General features: G+C 43.0%; 1 protein-coding gene across 4 annotated transcripts in view; it reads left to right on the forward strand.

The window, feature by feature from the left end:
- The window catches only part of tnr (tenascin R (restrictin, janusin)), a 240,954-nt gene that overhangs the window by 223,828 nt on the left and 4,619 nt on the right, over positions 1–12,507 (forward strand). For all 4 annotated transcript variants that reach the window (XM_070541686.1, XM_070541689.1, XM_070541688.1 and 1 more), the window contains 4 exons: positions 4,223–4,374; positions 4,522–4,618; positions 8,714–8,875; positions 9,018–9,181. In XM_070541686.1, coding sequence (XP_070397787.1) covers positions 4,223–4,374; positions 4,522–4,618; positions 8,714–8,875; positions 9,018–9,181 — 575 coding nt within the window. The remainder of the gene's footprint in view (positions 1–4,222; positions 4,375–4,521; positions 4,619–8,713; positions 8,876–9,017; positions 9,182–12,507) is intronic.

A 12,507-nucleotide genomic window follows, 5' to 3' on the forward strand; every position in this document is an offset into this window, starting at 1 on the left:
CAAGCATAAAGGCGGCAGTGGAGAGGAAAACTCCCTTTTAACAGGAAGAAACCTCCAGAGAATCCTGGCTCAGTATAAGCAGCCATCCACCACGACTCACTGGGGATCGAGAAGACAGAGCAGGCACACGCACACACACACACACACAAGAAAAAGTAATGTGTCTATAGTTACATTGTGATTTCTTAGTAAATATTCCATTTGGTGAGCGATAAGCTTTATTGTATTTATCCTAGTGAATCTATAAATAAACGGATAAGCTAGCAGTAGCGCATTCAATGTCAAGGAAAGTAAAAAGTTATTATCAGGAGAGGGAGAATGTTTGTGGTGAGCAGCAGTGTGCTAGATGATGGCCCCCTCCATGAGGCCACCACAGCTCAGCAGGACATCATTGTAGCTTCTTCTGGGGAGAAAAACACTTAAGCCCTTCTCAGATAGACATTCTGGAACATTTGTGGACAATTCAATCCGGTTTTTAACCGGAACTGTGTTTTCAGACACACCACTTTTTTACTGGAACTTGGCCTTTCGGCTGCGTTCACACAGCAGGGAAAAGTTCCAGATGTCCGACGGCGGCGGCGGCGGGGGGGGGGGGGGGGGGGGGGGGGGGATCGGACTCATGTTAAGAAGTAGAAGAAAATATCATTTCTATAGCGCCTCTCAAGATACAAATCACGAGGCGCTTAAGCATAATTCTGCGCACACGAAGACGCATAAGAGACCTGGATGATGAAGCTCAATGGTTAAAGGAATCACTGAAGCGGTGTGAAGCGCTCCGTCACGCGTCTAGGCGGTACTGTAGGAGGCGAGCTGCTGTGGTTCGCCGCATGCTACAGGAGCGGGCTATCTAGGTGCGCACAGCGTCCCCCGGTCCCCTCCCCCTTGTCCGGAACTCTACCTCACCAGTCTGAAGCAGCCACCCTGTCCGTAACAAGTCCGGACCTGTTACTAGGGGCTTTGTCCGGTTAAATTCCGGAACACGTTATCCGGATGTTTGTATTCAGACACAAAGGTCTTACAGACAGAGTCCGGAACATTTCCGTTTTTCTTGGCCTGTCTGAAGGGGGCTTAAGAGAGAAAATAAAGTTAACAGCTGAAATTGCAGAAAATAATACAGTTAAAGAGCAGATTGTAGAAGAAAGTAGTAGAGTGTGAAAAGTGGTCAGTGTATCCTCCAGCAGTCTAAGCCTCGGCAACTGCCACTGCTGCACCCCGCTTGGCTATCCGGTACCTGTCTGCTGCCTCCGGAGACCCACAGACCAGCCACACCCTGTAGGCCTCCTTCTTCACCCTGACGGCTCCCCGAACCTCTGGTGTCCACCAGCGGGTACGGGGGCTGCCACCACGACTGACACCAGCCACCTTGCGACCACAGCTATCAACAGCCGCCTCAACAATCGCAGAGTAGAACAAGGCCCACTCGGAGTCAATGTCCCCCACTGCTCTCGGGACGCGTTCAAAGCTCTGCCGGAGGTGGGAGTTGAAGACCATCTTAGGTTTTTCTGCCAGGCGTTCCCAGCAGAACCTAACCATGCGTTTGGGTCTGCCAGGTCTACGCGGCATCTTCCCCTGCCATCTGATCCAACTCACCACCAGGTGGTGATCAGTTGTCAGCTCCGCTCCTCTCTTCACTCAGGTGTCCAAAACATACGGCAGCAGGTCAGATGATACGACTACAAAGTCTATCATTGACCTGCGACCTAGACTGCCCTGGTACCAAGTGTACCAATGGGCATCCTTATGTTCGAACATGGTGTTCGTTATGGCCAAACTGCGGTTTGCACAGAAGTCCAATAACGAAACACCACTCGAGTTCAGATCAGGCGGGTCGTTCCTCCCAATCACACCCCTCCAGGTCAAGCTGTCATTGCCCACGTGAGCATTGAAGTCCCCCAGCAGGACAATGGAGTCCCCTGATGGAGCACTATCTAGCACTCGTCCCAGGGACTCCAAAAAGGGTGGGTACTCTGAACTGATATTTGGCCCATAAGCACAAACAACAGTCAGGACCCGTTCCCTGACCCAAAGGCACAGGGAAGCTACCCTCTCGTCCCCCGGGGTGAACCCCAACACACAGGCAGAGAGTCTTGGGGCTAACAAAAAGCCAACCCCAGCCCTCCGCCTCTCACCGGGAGAAACTCCAGCAAAGGAGAGTGTCCAACCCCTCTCAAGGACTTGGGTTCCAGAGCCAATGCTATGTGTCGAGGTGAGTCCGACTATATCTAGCCGGTACTGCTCAACCTCTGCCACACGCTCCTGCTCCTTCCCCGCCAGCGAGGTGACCTTCCATGTCCCAAAAAACAGTTTTCTTGTCCGGGGATCGGACCGCCAAGGCTCCCGCCTTGGTCTGCCACCCGATCCACATTGCACCAGACCCTTCATGTTCCCCCTGCGGGTGGTGGGTCCACAGTTGGATGAGCCCATGTATGCGGTTCAGGCTGGGCCCGGCCGGGCCCCATGGGCGAAAGCCCGGCCACCAGGCGCTCGCTCACGGGCCCCAACCCGAGGCCTGGCTCCAGGGTGGGACCCCGGTAACCCTCCGGGCCGGGTACTCCAACTCTTTGACTTTACCTCCATGAAAGATCCTGTGAACCAGCTGTGGTTACAGGGTTTTTTTTTTCGATTGCTAAAACGCGTTTTTCAAAACTGTACGTTTCTTTCAAAACTGCACACACAAAATCCCAAACATAACACACAAATTCCTAAACCATGGCTTCCCTTTGCAACAAAACCCTGCCATCACATATCGTAAAATGTTCCCAAAGTGGAACACGTGTTTTCATTTGGTAAACACAGCCACATTTTCACATGACACACACATACCATTCATTGCTTAAACACAAGTAGCCTTTGGGTGAACACTACCAAGCATGAAAAGAACACTGAAGAGCAAAACTGAAAACACAATTGTCTAAATGGAACCCAATGAATTACACAGTGAATGTATGACAGGGCCCACTTTTCTCTGAGACAAACATTAGACATCACACAAATTTTGAGACAAAACATTTTATTTTTACAGTTGACCCCCACCCGCTCTCCCATTCAAGCATAATCATGGGGCATCATGCCTCCGGTCTCTGTCTGGCCAGAGGGCCTCATCAACATCACAGGCGATGTCCTTCTGGTCCAAACAGTGTTGGAAGTACCGCCCCGAGTGTCTCATGAAACTCTGACAGGCCTCAAAGGCCACATCTCTACAAGCCTCCTCCATGGCTTGAAGCAGTGGGACCTGGCTCTGTGGATTCCTTTCGTACACCTTCCACCTCCAGGCTGAGAAAAACCTCAATGGAATTGAGGAAGGGGGAGGTCCTGAAACCACTCATATACCTGGGTAGCCTTGTGGAAACTTACTTTTATGCTGCAGTCCCTGATTGCAAATTGCTCGCTAGACCCGAAAGTTTAGAGATTTGAATATTTGTGTGTTGTTGATTGAAGCTTTGAGAATTTAAGTGAGAAGTGTGTGTAAACCTGAAAATCGTGTGCTGTGTTTTGACAGCAAGGTAATGTGAAATTGACATCAGAGTGTAAAGGAGGAAAATCAGAGTTCTAATATGATAAGGAAATCTTGAGTAGTGATAAATTGAGTCAAGTAATTGGAAAAAGAAGTAGAGGTTGTGAAAATTGTGCCTCATTTTTGCTTTTTGAGTTTCAGCAATCGAAAAAAAAACTGTAACACTCACATTATAAACGAACCACTCTAGAGTTAATTTGTGGCTGCACTGAGACTTCCTGTTCCAAAGTGTTTTCAGTGTTTTAGTTCACACCCTAATTGTGGTCATATATGTATATTTATAAAGGATGTTCCATCTGATTTGTACCTATTTCTGATATCGTCGAACTCTTACTTTCTGATAAAACCTCATATCAACATATGCAGGGTTTTGCCCCCTCATAAATATAACCAACATCACATAGAACACACACAGACTTTTAATGAGTGTTTTTCCATCAAAACACATTGAATCTGTTTAGTTTTAACAAAGATTTACTTGTTTTTTTGTTTTACTTTGCTGTCCGAGTCAAGGTCCACAGGACCTCACATTTGTCTCCACAATACAGAAAATGTCAGGGTTGCCTCAGGTACCTTTGGAATAAATCTGTTCAATTAAACATTAAAAGCTAAGCTGATCTGAAGGATTCTAATAAACTATTAAATTAATTAATCCTTCAAGGATCCTCAAAATAAATGAAAAATATTCATTTTGCTCATCCTTTCCAGGGAGTCGTCTGTTTGCGACACCTCAGAACTGTGCCCAGCACCTTCTCAACGGAGAGAATCTGAGTGGCGTCTACACCATCTACATCAATAGGGACCCGAGCCAGGGTGTGCAGGTGTTCTGTGACATGACCACAGATGAAGGAGGCTGGATTGTAAGTGAAGATAACACATTTCAGCTCCTTTTCTTAGATATTAAATATTGAAACACATCAGAAAACCATATTTTCAGTCGGTGCATCTGATTAGCACTTTTATTTATTTATCTATTTGCTTTGTCCACCCATCACATTCCTGTCCAGGTATTCCAGCGTCGTCAAAATGGCCTGACGGACTTCTCCAGGAAGTGGAGCGACTATCGCGTTGGATTTGGAAACCTGGAGGATGAGTTTTGGCTTGGTAGGTTTCCCAATATGAAAGAAAAAAAACAAAAAGAAGGCAGACATAAAATGGAAAGATGTTCCAATCCGCCTCAGTTTAAGAGCTTAACAAGGTTTTAGTGAAACAGTCTTAGTTGTTGGGGTGAATTTTCATTTGCTTCCTTTCCCATTGTCTCGTGTCACCCTGGAGATTTCAGCAGCTGTTTCTGGTCCATATTGAGCTGCAACCGGCAACCTATTTTCTCAATCAATTTTTCACTTTCCAGGCCATATCACTGCTCGCAGCTTCACAACATCCTTACGATTGTGTTGGATTTAATACGTGCAATCAATAAAGATACATTGCTTTTATTTGGCTTCAATTGATACATCAAGTTTCCAAAAAAAGGAAAGATGAAAGTGTTAAAACTTTTCTTGTCAGGTTTTTCAATCTCTATGAAAGGCGTGTGGCCAGACTTGTTGTTTTCTCTCTCTCATCTCATCTCTGAGCACTTGACTTCACAAAGTCCATCGGATTTATTGCAATTCCCTGAAAGCTCATCTCTCTCACTCTGAAATCGCGTTGTAACGGTTTATAACATAGCTTCTAATCTAAAGACAAGTTTGCTGTTTTGATGGATCCCTTTAAATCTCATTAGGAAACTAATTTTATTCATTACAAAATCTGCAAATGACTCATCTTTCCAGACCGGCTATATTTTGTTTTATTGCTTAGGTGCAGATGATTACAAGCAAACACTGCCTAATTATTTGTTTCAACACAGTCTAAAATGTGATATACTTTTTATTTATTTACATTTTGGTTACTAATATGAGATTTATAGCATGCAGACACGATTATGACATTGGAGGTTTCTTATTGTGTTGTCTCGTTATTGGTTCTTTTACTTGATTTTTAAAGGGATAATTTGCCACTTTTTTCATATTTCTAAACCATTTTCTTGGGTCATGTTTTAGATCATGAGCACAGCTGATTTTGGTTATTTAATGATGAATCCTTTCTGTAGACACTAATGAAGGCTGAGGAGACATTTCATCTGTTAGATTAAGGTGCTAAAACACGAACGCACAGCAAGGAGATACGTTTTGCTCTCTGTTCTACAAATGGACACTAGGAGGTGCTAAAAGCATACCAAAATACCAAAACTGCCTGTAAAGCCATTGAGATTTATCATCTTTTCAGGTTCTTTATTGTTGTTTAATAACAAAAACAAAGAATGGGATGAATTCCCAAAGATGAGAAATAAAAATCCAGCTTTTTTAACCATTTTTTAAGGCACCGAGTGCATAAAGAGAGATGTGGAGTGATAGAGATGCTTTTTTAGACTGAAGCACCTGAAGGCATGACCATACTAGCACAGATATGTAGCTCAGTGAGTGCAATATTTTATCTGACCTGTTTTCACTACAGCAGAATCAACCATGATCTGCCCCTCATACCCTTTTGAGCTCACACAGAGGGACAATTTTATCTCCAAGCTCTTGCTTTTACTTTTTAGGTGCCTCCCAGGCTGCGCTCTCCCCTTTTTCCCCACATTTTTTTTTCTTTCTGCGTGTGCTGTAACTTTGTCCATTCAGCGCATAAAAAGCAGCTTAATGTAACCTCAGGGCGTGGAGCAGCAAGAGCTGTTCTATAGTGCCGGATTACAGAGAACAGCCCAGCATGGACTTGTTCAGGCAGACAAAATGTCCTGTTAGGAAATGCTCAGAAAACAGCTGGGCTTTAAGAACAGTACTCACAAGGCCTTTAATTTATTAAAACAACTCTTTAAGCTATAATAGCAGCTGCACATTGGTCACCTTCAATTTCAGAAACCAGAATATTTGTTTAGATGCAGCTCTGCTAACTCAAGTTTCCTGCAAAGTGTTGGTTTGGAGAGCTAAGATGTTTTCTGGTTTTCTTTCTGAACGAAGCATACTTTTTGTCCTGTTTCATGCTCATTCTAACAAGCCTGAGATGTAACTTTTGAGTTTGTAATTTTGTTTATCTCTGCAGCTGATGCATCCTTTAATTTTGAATAATTGTCTGTCTGTTTTCCATTGTCAAAAGCAGTGAAAACAGATCATTTTTATCAATCATGTTTTAGCATGAAGCATTGGCGTTTCATTATTATGTTTACTTGTCCTCTTGCTTCAATATATTTCAATTTTAATCTTTTTTTAAGGGTTCTATTATTTTTCTGTCTAACTGAGAAAGTTGCAGAAGAAAATTGACAATTTAGACAAATCTAAACATGTTTTGTGCAACAAGAGTGATTCAGCCTTAAACCAAAGGCTAGCAACTGTCGGTCCTAAACATCTGAAAAGTCACAGTGCAGGAGAAAAGGAAACATGATCGACATTCAAACTGCAGCCAAAAGCTAAATAAAAACAACATCTCAGTGAAACTTCAAACCAAGGCTACCACTTTGGGAAAAACACTCGATTATCCATGCACACATTGGAATTTAATCCCAGAAAACACATTTTGATCAATAAAGAAAATCTCTGTGGTTTTCTAGTAACAGAAAGTGGTGCATTTATCAGAATAGTGTAAAATAATAAAGTAAAATGATTCTGAGACTTCATTATAAACCAGTTAACCCCTCAATTAGCCATCTGTTAGTAGAATAACTGGATATTTGCATATATATGTGTAGCAACAATGCATTTAATTAGTAACTCCACCAATCACTGTGTAAGAGGTGACCTTGTATTTATCATCCTTTTAAATGAATAAATGATAACGTCCTACAGACGCTCAGAGCAACTCAATTGCATGTGACCGTCAGTCTTCTTTCAAGTGATTAGATCACCATCGAAGCCTCAGGGAGACCTTGCATTGAACATTCAACTAATCACCACCTCTGCACTCGGAACAGCAATTTGCTGCACAATAAGAAGCACAAACACTGATATTAAAGCCACTCAAAGTGAAAAGAAGCAGCACTTAGCTGTCCAGCAGCAAAGACTTTCTTCATTATGCGTTACATTTTGAAGGTGGACGTTTATTTCTATAGTGCTGCATTTTTTTATACGGTCCTATTTTCCTAACCTCTGCTGAACACAATGTCAGTTTGATGGTGTAATTAAAGAGAAACTTGGGTGGCTAGGAGTGATCTGTAATCATTATCCCATTCAGTTTTTTTTTATTATCATTATTTTAATCCTCCCCTTCCCCGTTCATTGTTTCAACATCGGTGTGGGAGAACGGCGATAATAAAATGTAATATAATAGTGCAGGAGGTCAGTGGTGTGTCAGAATGTATTTTCAGTTGACTGCAGTTCAGAATAAAGCTGTAAAAAAACTATAAAAATGATGGGTGGTGCATTAATTGCTGATCGTACTGTGATTTTTATACAGTGGAAATAACAAACGGCTGTTAAGTACAGTTTTATTACAATGATTGCTGTTCTTCTGTCACACTAAGTGCTGCTGGGTTGTAACATCGATTTTATCTACATACTATTGATGAACTGTATTACAGCGGACATTGTTTCCCTACATTCCTACTTCTTATCAGTTGAGGCTCGAGGAAGTTTTGTGTTACCTTTTTTTTTTTGCAGTTCGTTCAACAAAAGCGTACACGCGATGCGTCTGCTGGAGGTTAAGCAGAGAAGACGGCTCTTTTCCAAATGGGATTTTGTGGTAATCTGATAGCGAAAGCAGTTCCAATGGCTCAGGTCGGTGTAGGGCTTTATTGGATGCTGGGGCTTGAACAAGCCTTGCATCAGCCGCTTTTGCAATAGCCAGCAAAGCCACGTATCTGGAAAAGCTGCAACGTGGTATTTGCAGGAGGGCAGGTGGCAAACGCGTTCACCATTCTACAAAGTCAATCACACACACCAGCGGACAATGACGTGCGACGTTCCACCTATCAGGAACCAACCTATTAACCCAGAACCTGGAGGGGAGAATAAAGTGTCACAGAAGAATATCCGGGAGTTGGAGATCAGTCTGGTATAGTTCAAAACCAGATGAAAAACTAAATGTTGATTTCATTTTAGTTTGGCTTTTCATGTCAAAATCATGCAGGTTGATATAGAAGACAACAAAGCGAGTAAAGATTTTTTTGGCTAAAACTAGGTAAAGATTCACAGATGGCTTAGTAAAAAAATGCATGTTTCTCTGCAGGTCTTGACAACATCCAGCGGATTGCTGCTCAGGGCCGTTATGAGCTGAGGATCGACATGAAGGACGGGCAGGAATCAGTATATGCAAATTATGACAAATTCTCTATTGGAGATGCGAGAAACCTGTACAAGCTCAGAATAGGAGAGTACAATGGCACTGCCGGTACGTCGCTGAGTCATAAAAATACACACATGCTTATTTCTGTGCATTTTTGTCTTATGCTCAAGTTATTTCCTAAAATGACAGTTATTATTTGTTTCATTTATGCTGACATGTCATTCTCTTCATATCCATCTGGTCTCAGGTGATTCTCTCAGCTACCATCAGGGCCGACCATTCTCTACTAAAGACAGAGACAATGACATCGCTGTCACAAACTGTGCCTTGTCTTACAAAGGAGCCTGGTGGTACAAGAATTGCCATCGAGCCAACCTCAATGGCAAATACGGGGAGTCCAGACACAGTCAGGTCAGTCCCCCGCCTCACAAGGTCATTAAAACGTTCAACTTAAAAGGATTACTCACTTTAATACACAAAGGTGGGAAACACTTATAGTGGAGCTTTGTTTTAATATGATTTTCAGTTAAAAAAAATCCCCTTTTTGAGAGTTTTTCTCCCATAGGGCACCATCTACAGGTGGAAAAATGTATTGCAGCTTTAAGCCCCTCTACCCACTTCCTTGATTACGGGTCGGGCAACAAAACTATCATTCTCATGTTATGCTATTTATTCATACATAAATGGCCATGAGAAATGTCACCAACTCTGCATCAGTCTATGTAAGTCCGAAAATGCACACGCACGCTCTGTGACTGACATCTATGCGTAAATCGATGTTTAATGCTATTGGCTAATGCTGGGTAGTGGTGAATTCAAATTACATGAGGCTCTATGGGACAGGGGGCGGGCTTAGCAAAAAAGTAAATAAGTAACTATACGTATAAATTGACGTGTTGCCTGCAATATATCACAGAACATGGTTGGACTATCATTTATGTTTATGTTTATGTATTTAACAGACCCTTTTGTCCAAAGCAACTTACAAGTTGTAATGGGTATGTTGCCCTTGATGCTAACAACAACAACAACAACAAAAACCAATTTCCAGTCAGTCGTAGGTGGCAGTGAGGCAGCATGATAAAATTATGGAGAGGAGGGAGCAAGTAGTGGACAGTACAGAGGGGGATGGGTGCAGGGAGTTTGCTAGTTTAGGAGATGCTCTCTGAAGAGCAGGGTCTTCAGGAGTTTCTTGAAATTCGAAAAGGAAGCCCCTGTTCTTGTAGTGCTTGGTAGGTCATTCTACATTTGTGGAACGATGCATGAGAAGAGTCTGGATTGTCCTGAGCATGGTGTAGGCACTGCTAGCCGACGATCCTGTGATGACCGGAGCGGCCTGGCCGAGACGTAAGCCTTTACAAGAGGATTCAGGTAGATGGGAGCCGTACCATCTCGGACTTTGTATGCTAGTGTTAGTGATTTGAATTTGATGTGTGCAGCTAGTGGTAGCCAGTGGAGGTCAATGAACAGAGGGGTGACGTGTGCTATTTTTGGCTGATTGAAGACTAGACGCGCCGCTGCGTTCTGGACCATTTGAAGAGGTCTCACAGTACAGCCTGGAAGACCAGTTAGAAGGGCATTGCAGTAACTGAGGTGGGAGGTGACAGTAGTTTGCACCAGGAGCTGGGTGGCATGTTGTGTTAGGTATGGTCCAATCTTTCGTATGTTATACAGCGCAAAGCAGCATGAATGAGCAAAAGAGGCAACATGATTTTTAAAGATCAGGTGTTCATCAATCACAACACCCAGATTTCGAACTGCTTTTGAAGGAGAGATAGGAAGTGATCTTGGATTGAGATATTGTGCTGTATGGATGGTTTTGCTGGGATGACAAGTTGTTCAGTTTTAGAGAGGTTGAGTTGGAGATGGTGGGATTTTATCCATTTTGATATGTCAGAGAGACAGTTTGATATTCGTACAGAGACAGTGTGGTCGTCCGTTGGAAATGACAGATAGAGCTGGGTGTCGTCTGCATAGCAGTGGTAGGAGAAGCCATGTGATCGAATGATCTCACCCAGTGAGATGGTGTATATGGCAAAGAGAAGAGGTCCTAGTACAGAGCCCTGGGGGATTCCTGTGGCAAGATGGTGCACGGTAGAGGACTGTCCAAGCTAAGATACACTAAATGATCGTCCTGTGAGGTACGATTCAACCAGGCGTGTGCTTTCTCTGTGATGCCCATGGTAGAGAGTGTGGACAAAAGGAAGCCATGGTTGACAGTGTCAAATGCAGCCAATAAGTTGAGCGGGATAAGCACTGAGGATTTGCCTGTCGCTCTAGCTTCTTTAAAGGATTCCATCACTGCTAACAGAGCAGTTTCAGTGGAGTGGCCATTTTTGAACTCAGACTGGTAAGGGTCAAGCAGACAGTTTTGTAAGAGGTATTCTGTGATCTGCTTGAAAGCTACCCTTTCAATGATTTTTGACAGAAAAGGGAGGAGAGAGATAGGTCGGTAGTTCTCCACATGATTTGGAGGAAGAGATGTTTTTTTAGCAGCGGTTTAACCTGAGCTTGCTTGAGAGAGGTGGGAAATGTACCGGATGTCAGTGAAGCTGATTGTTGATCACGTTGTTGTGTCGATCACGTGTGACTGCTGTGGCTACTTTAGGAGCAATAGCTTGGAGCAGCTTAGTCAGAATGGGGTCGAGTGGATATGTAGTAGGGCGGCTGCACGTGAGAAGCTTGGACACACAGTTCTCACTGAGAGGGGAAATAGAGGAAAATGAAGCAGTAGGGCTTGAGATGGTTGGGCTTGAAGAAGTTTATGGTAGTGAATGTTCAGGAGTGGCCAGTTGAGTAAACTGTTTGCTTATAGCTGCCACTTTGTCAGTGAAGAATGAAGCAAAGGTGTCAGCTGATAGATTGTTGGTAGGAAGTGGAGACGGAGAGTTGAGCAGTTTTGAATGTCGAAAAATAGTTTCTGAGAGTCAGTAGAGCTGATAATTTTGTCTGTGTAGAAAGCTTTCGTTGCATTAGTGATGCTGGCAGAGAATGAGGACAGTAATTCATGAAATTTAAATTGATCACCAGGATCTTTTTTTTTGCGCCATTTCCATTCCGGAGCTCTAAGAGTGGTGCATAGAGACAGGAGGGTGCCATCATACAGATTTCTAAAAAATCTTACGTAATTCCTAAAAGGGGGAAAACTCCAGATTGCTGTTCTTAATCAAATATTGATTTGTTGTAGTTAATTAAGTACAGTAACTGATTTAATGAGTCTGAATAAAACCCCTTAAAACTGTCAGCTCAACAAAACCCCATGTTTGAACCAGAGTCAGACAAAAAACAAAGAACTCCTGTGGCAGCAAAAATGCGATTTACCTACTGATCTTCAACCTTTCTTGGTTCTCTCAAGACATGTCGACAAATAACTTAGTCAAGAAGTCAAATAGTAGTTTATTGTAGAGTTTGGGGGTTCATTGTGTCATGTAATGATCTTTGTCGAGGAAAATGTACCTTTTATTGTGTTTTGACACATTTTCCATTCAGAAGAGAGGACATCTAAATGCATAATGAACAGGAAGGATAAAATACTGAAATTAGTTTCATACAACCATTTTCAATGCTAAACATCAGCATCTTGCAAATATTTAAAGACACTGAGTTTAACATGCAGGCTGAATGTGAAAATAGTCTTCTACATCTATTTCCTGCATTAGCTTCTGATCTGCATCATGCTGTTAATTAGCATCTCATCGATCTCAGCTCACAACAGGGATGGTCTGCTGTTGATTAAG

The sequence above is a fragment of the Nothobranchius furzeri genome, chromosome 11 (assembly GCF_043380555.1).
Source record: "Nothobranchius furzeri strain GRZ-AD chromosome 11, NfurGRZ-RIMD1, whole genome shotgun sequence".
Taxonomy (NCBI): domain Eukaryota; kingdom Metazoa; phylum Chordata; class Actinopteri; order Cyprinodontiformes; family Nothobranchiidae; genus Nothobranchius; species Nothobranchius furzeri.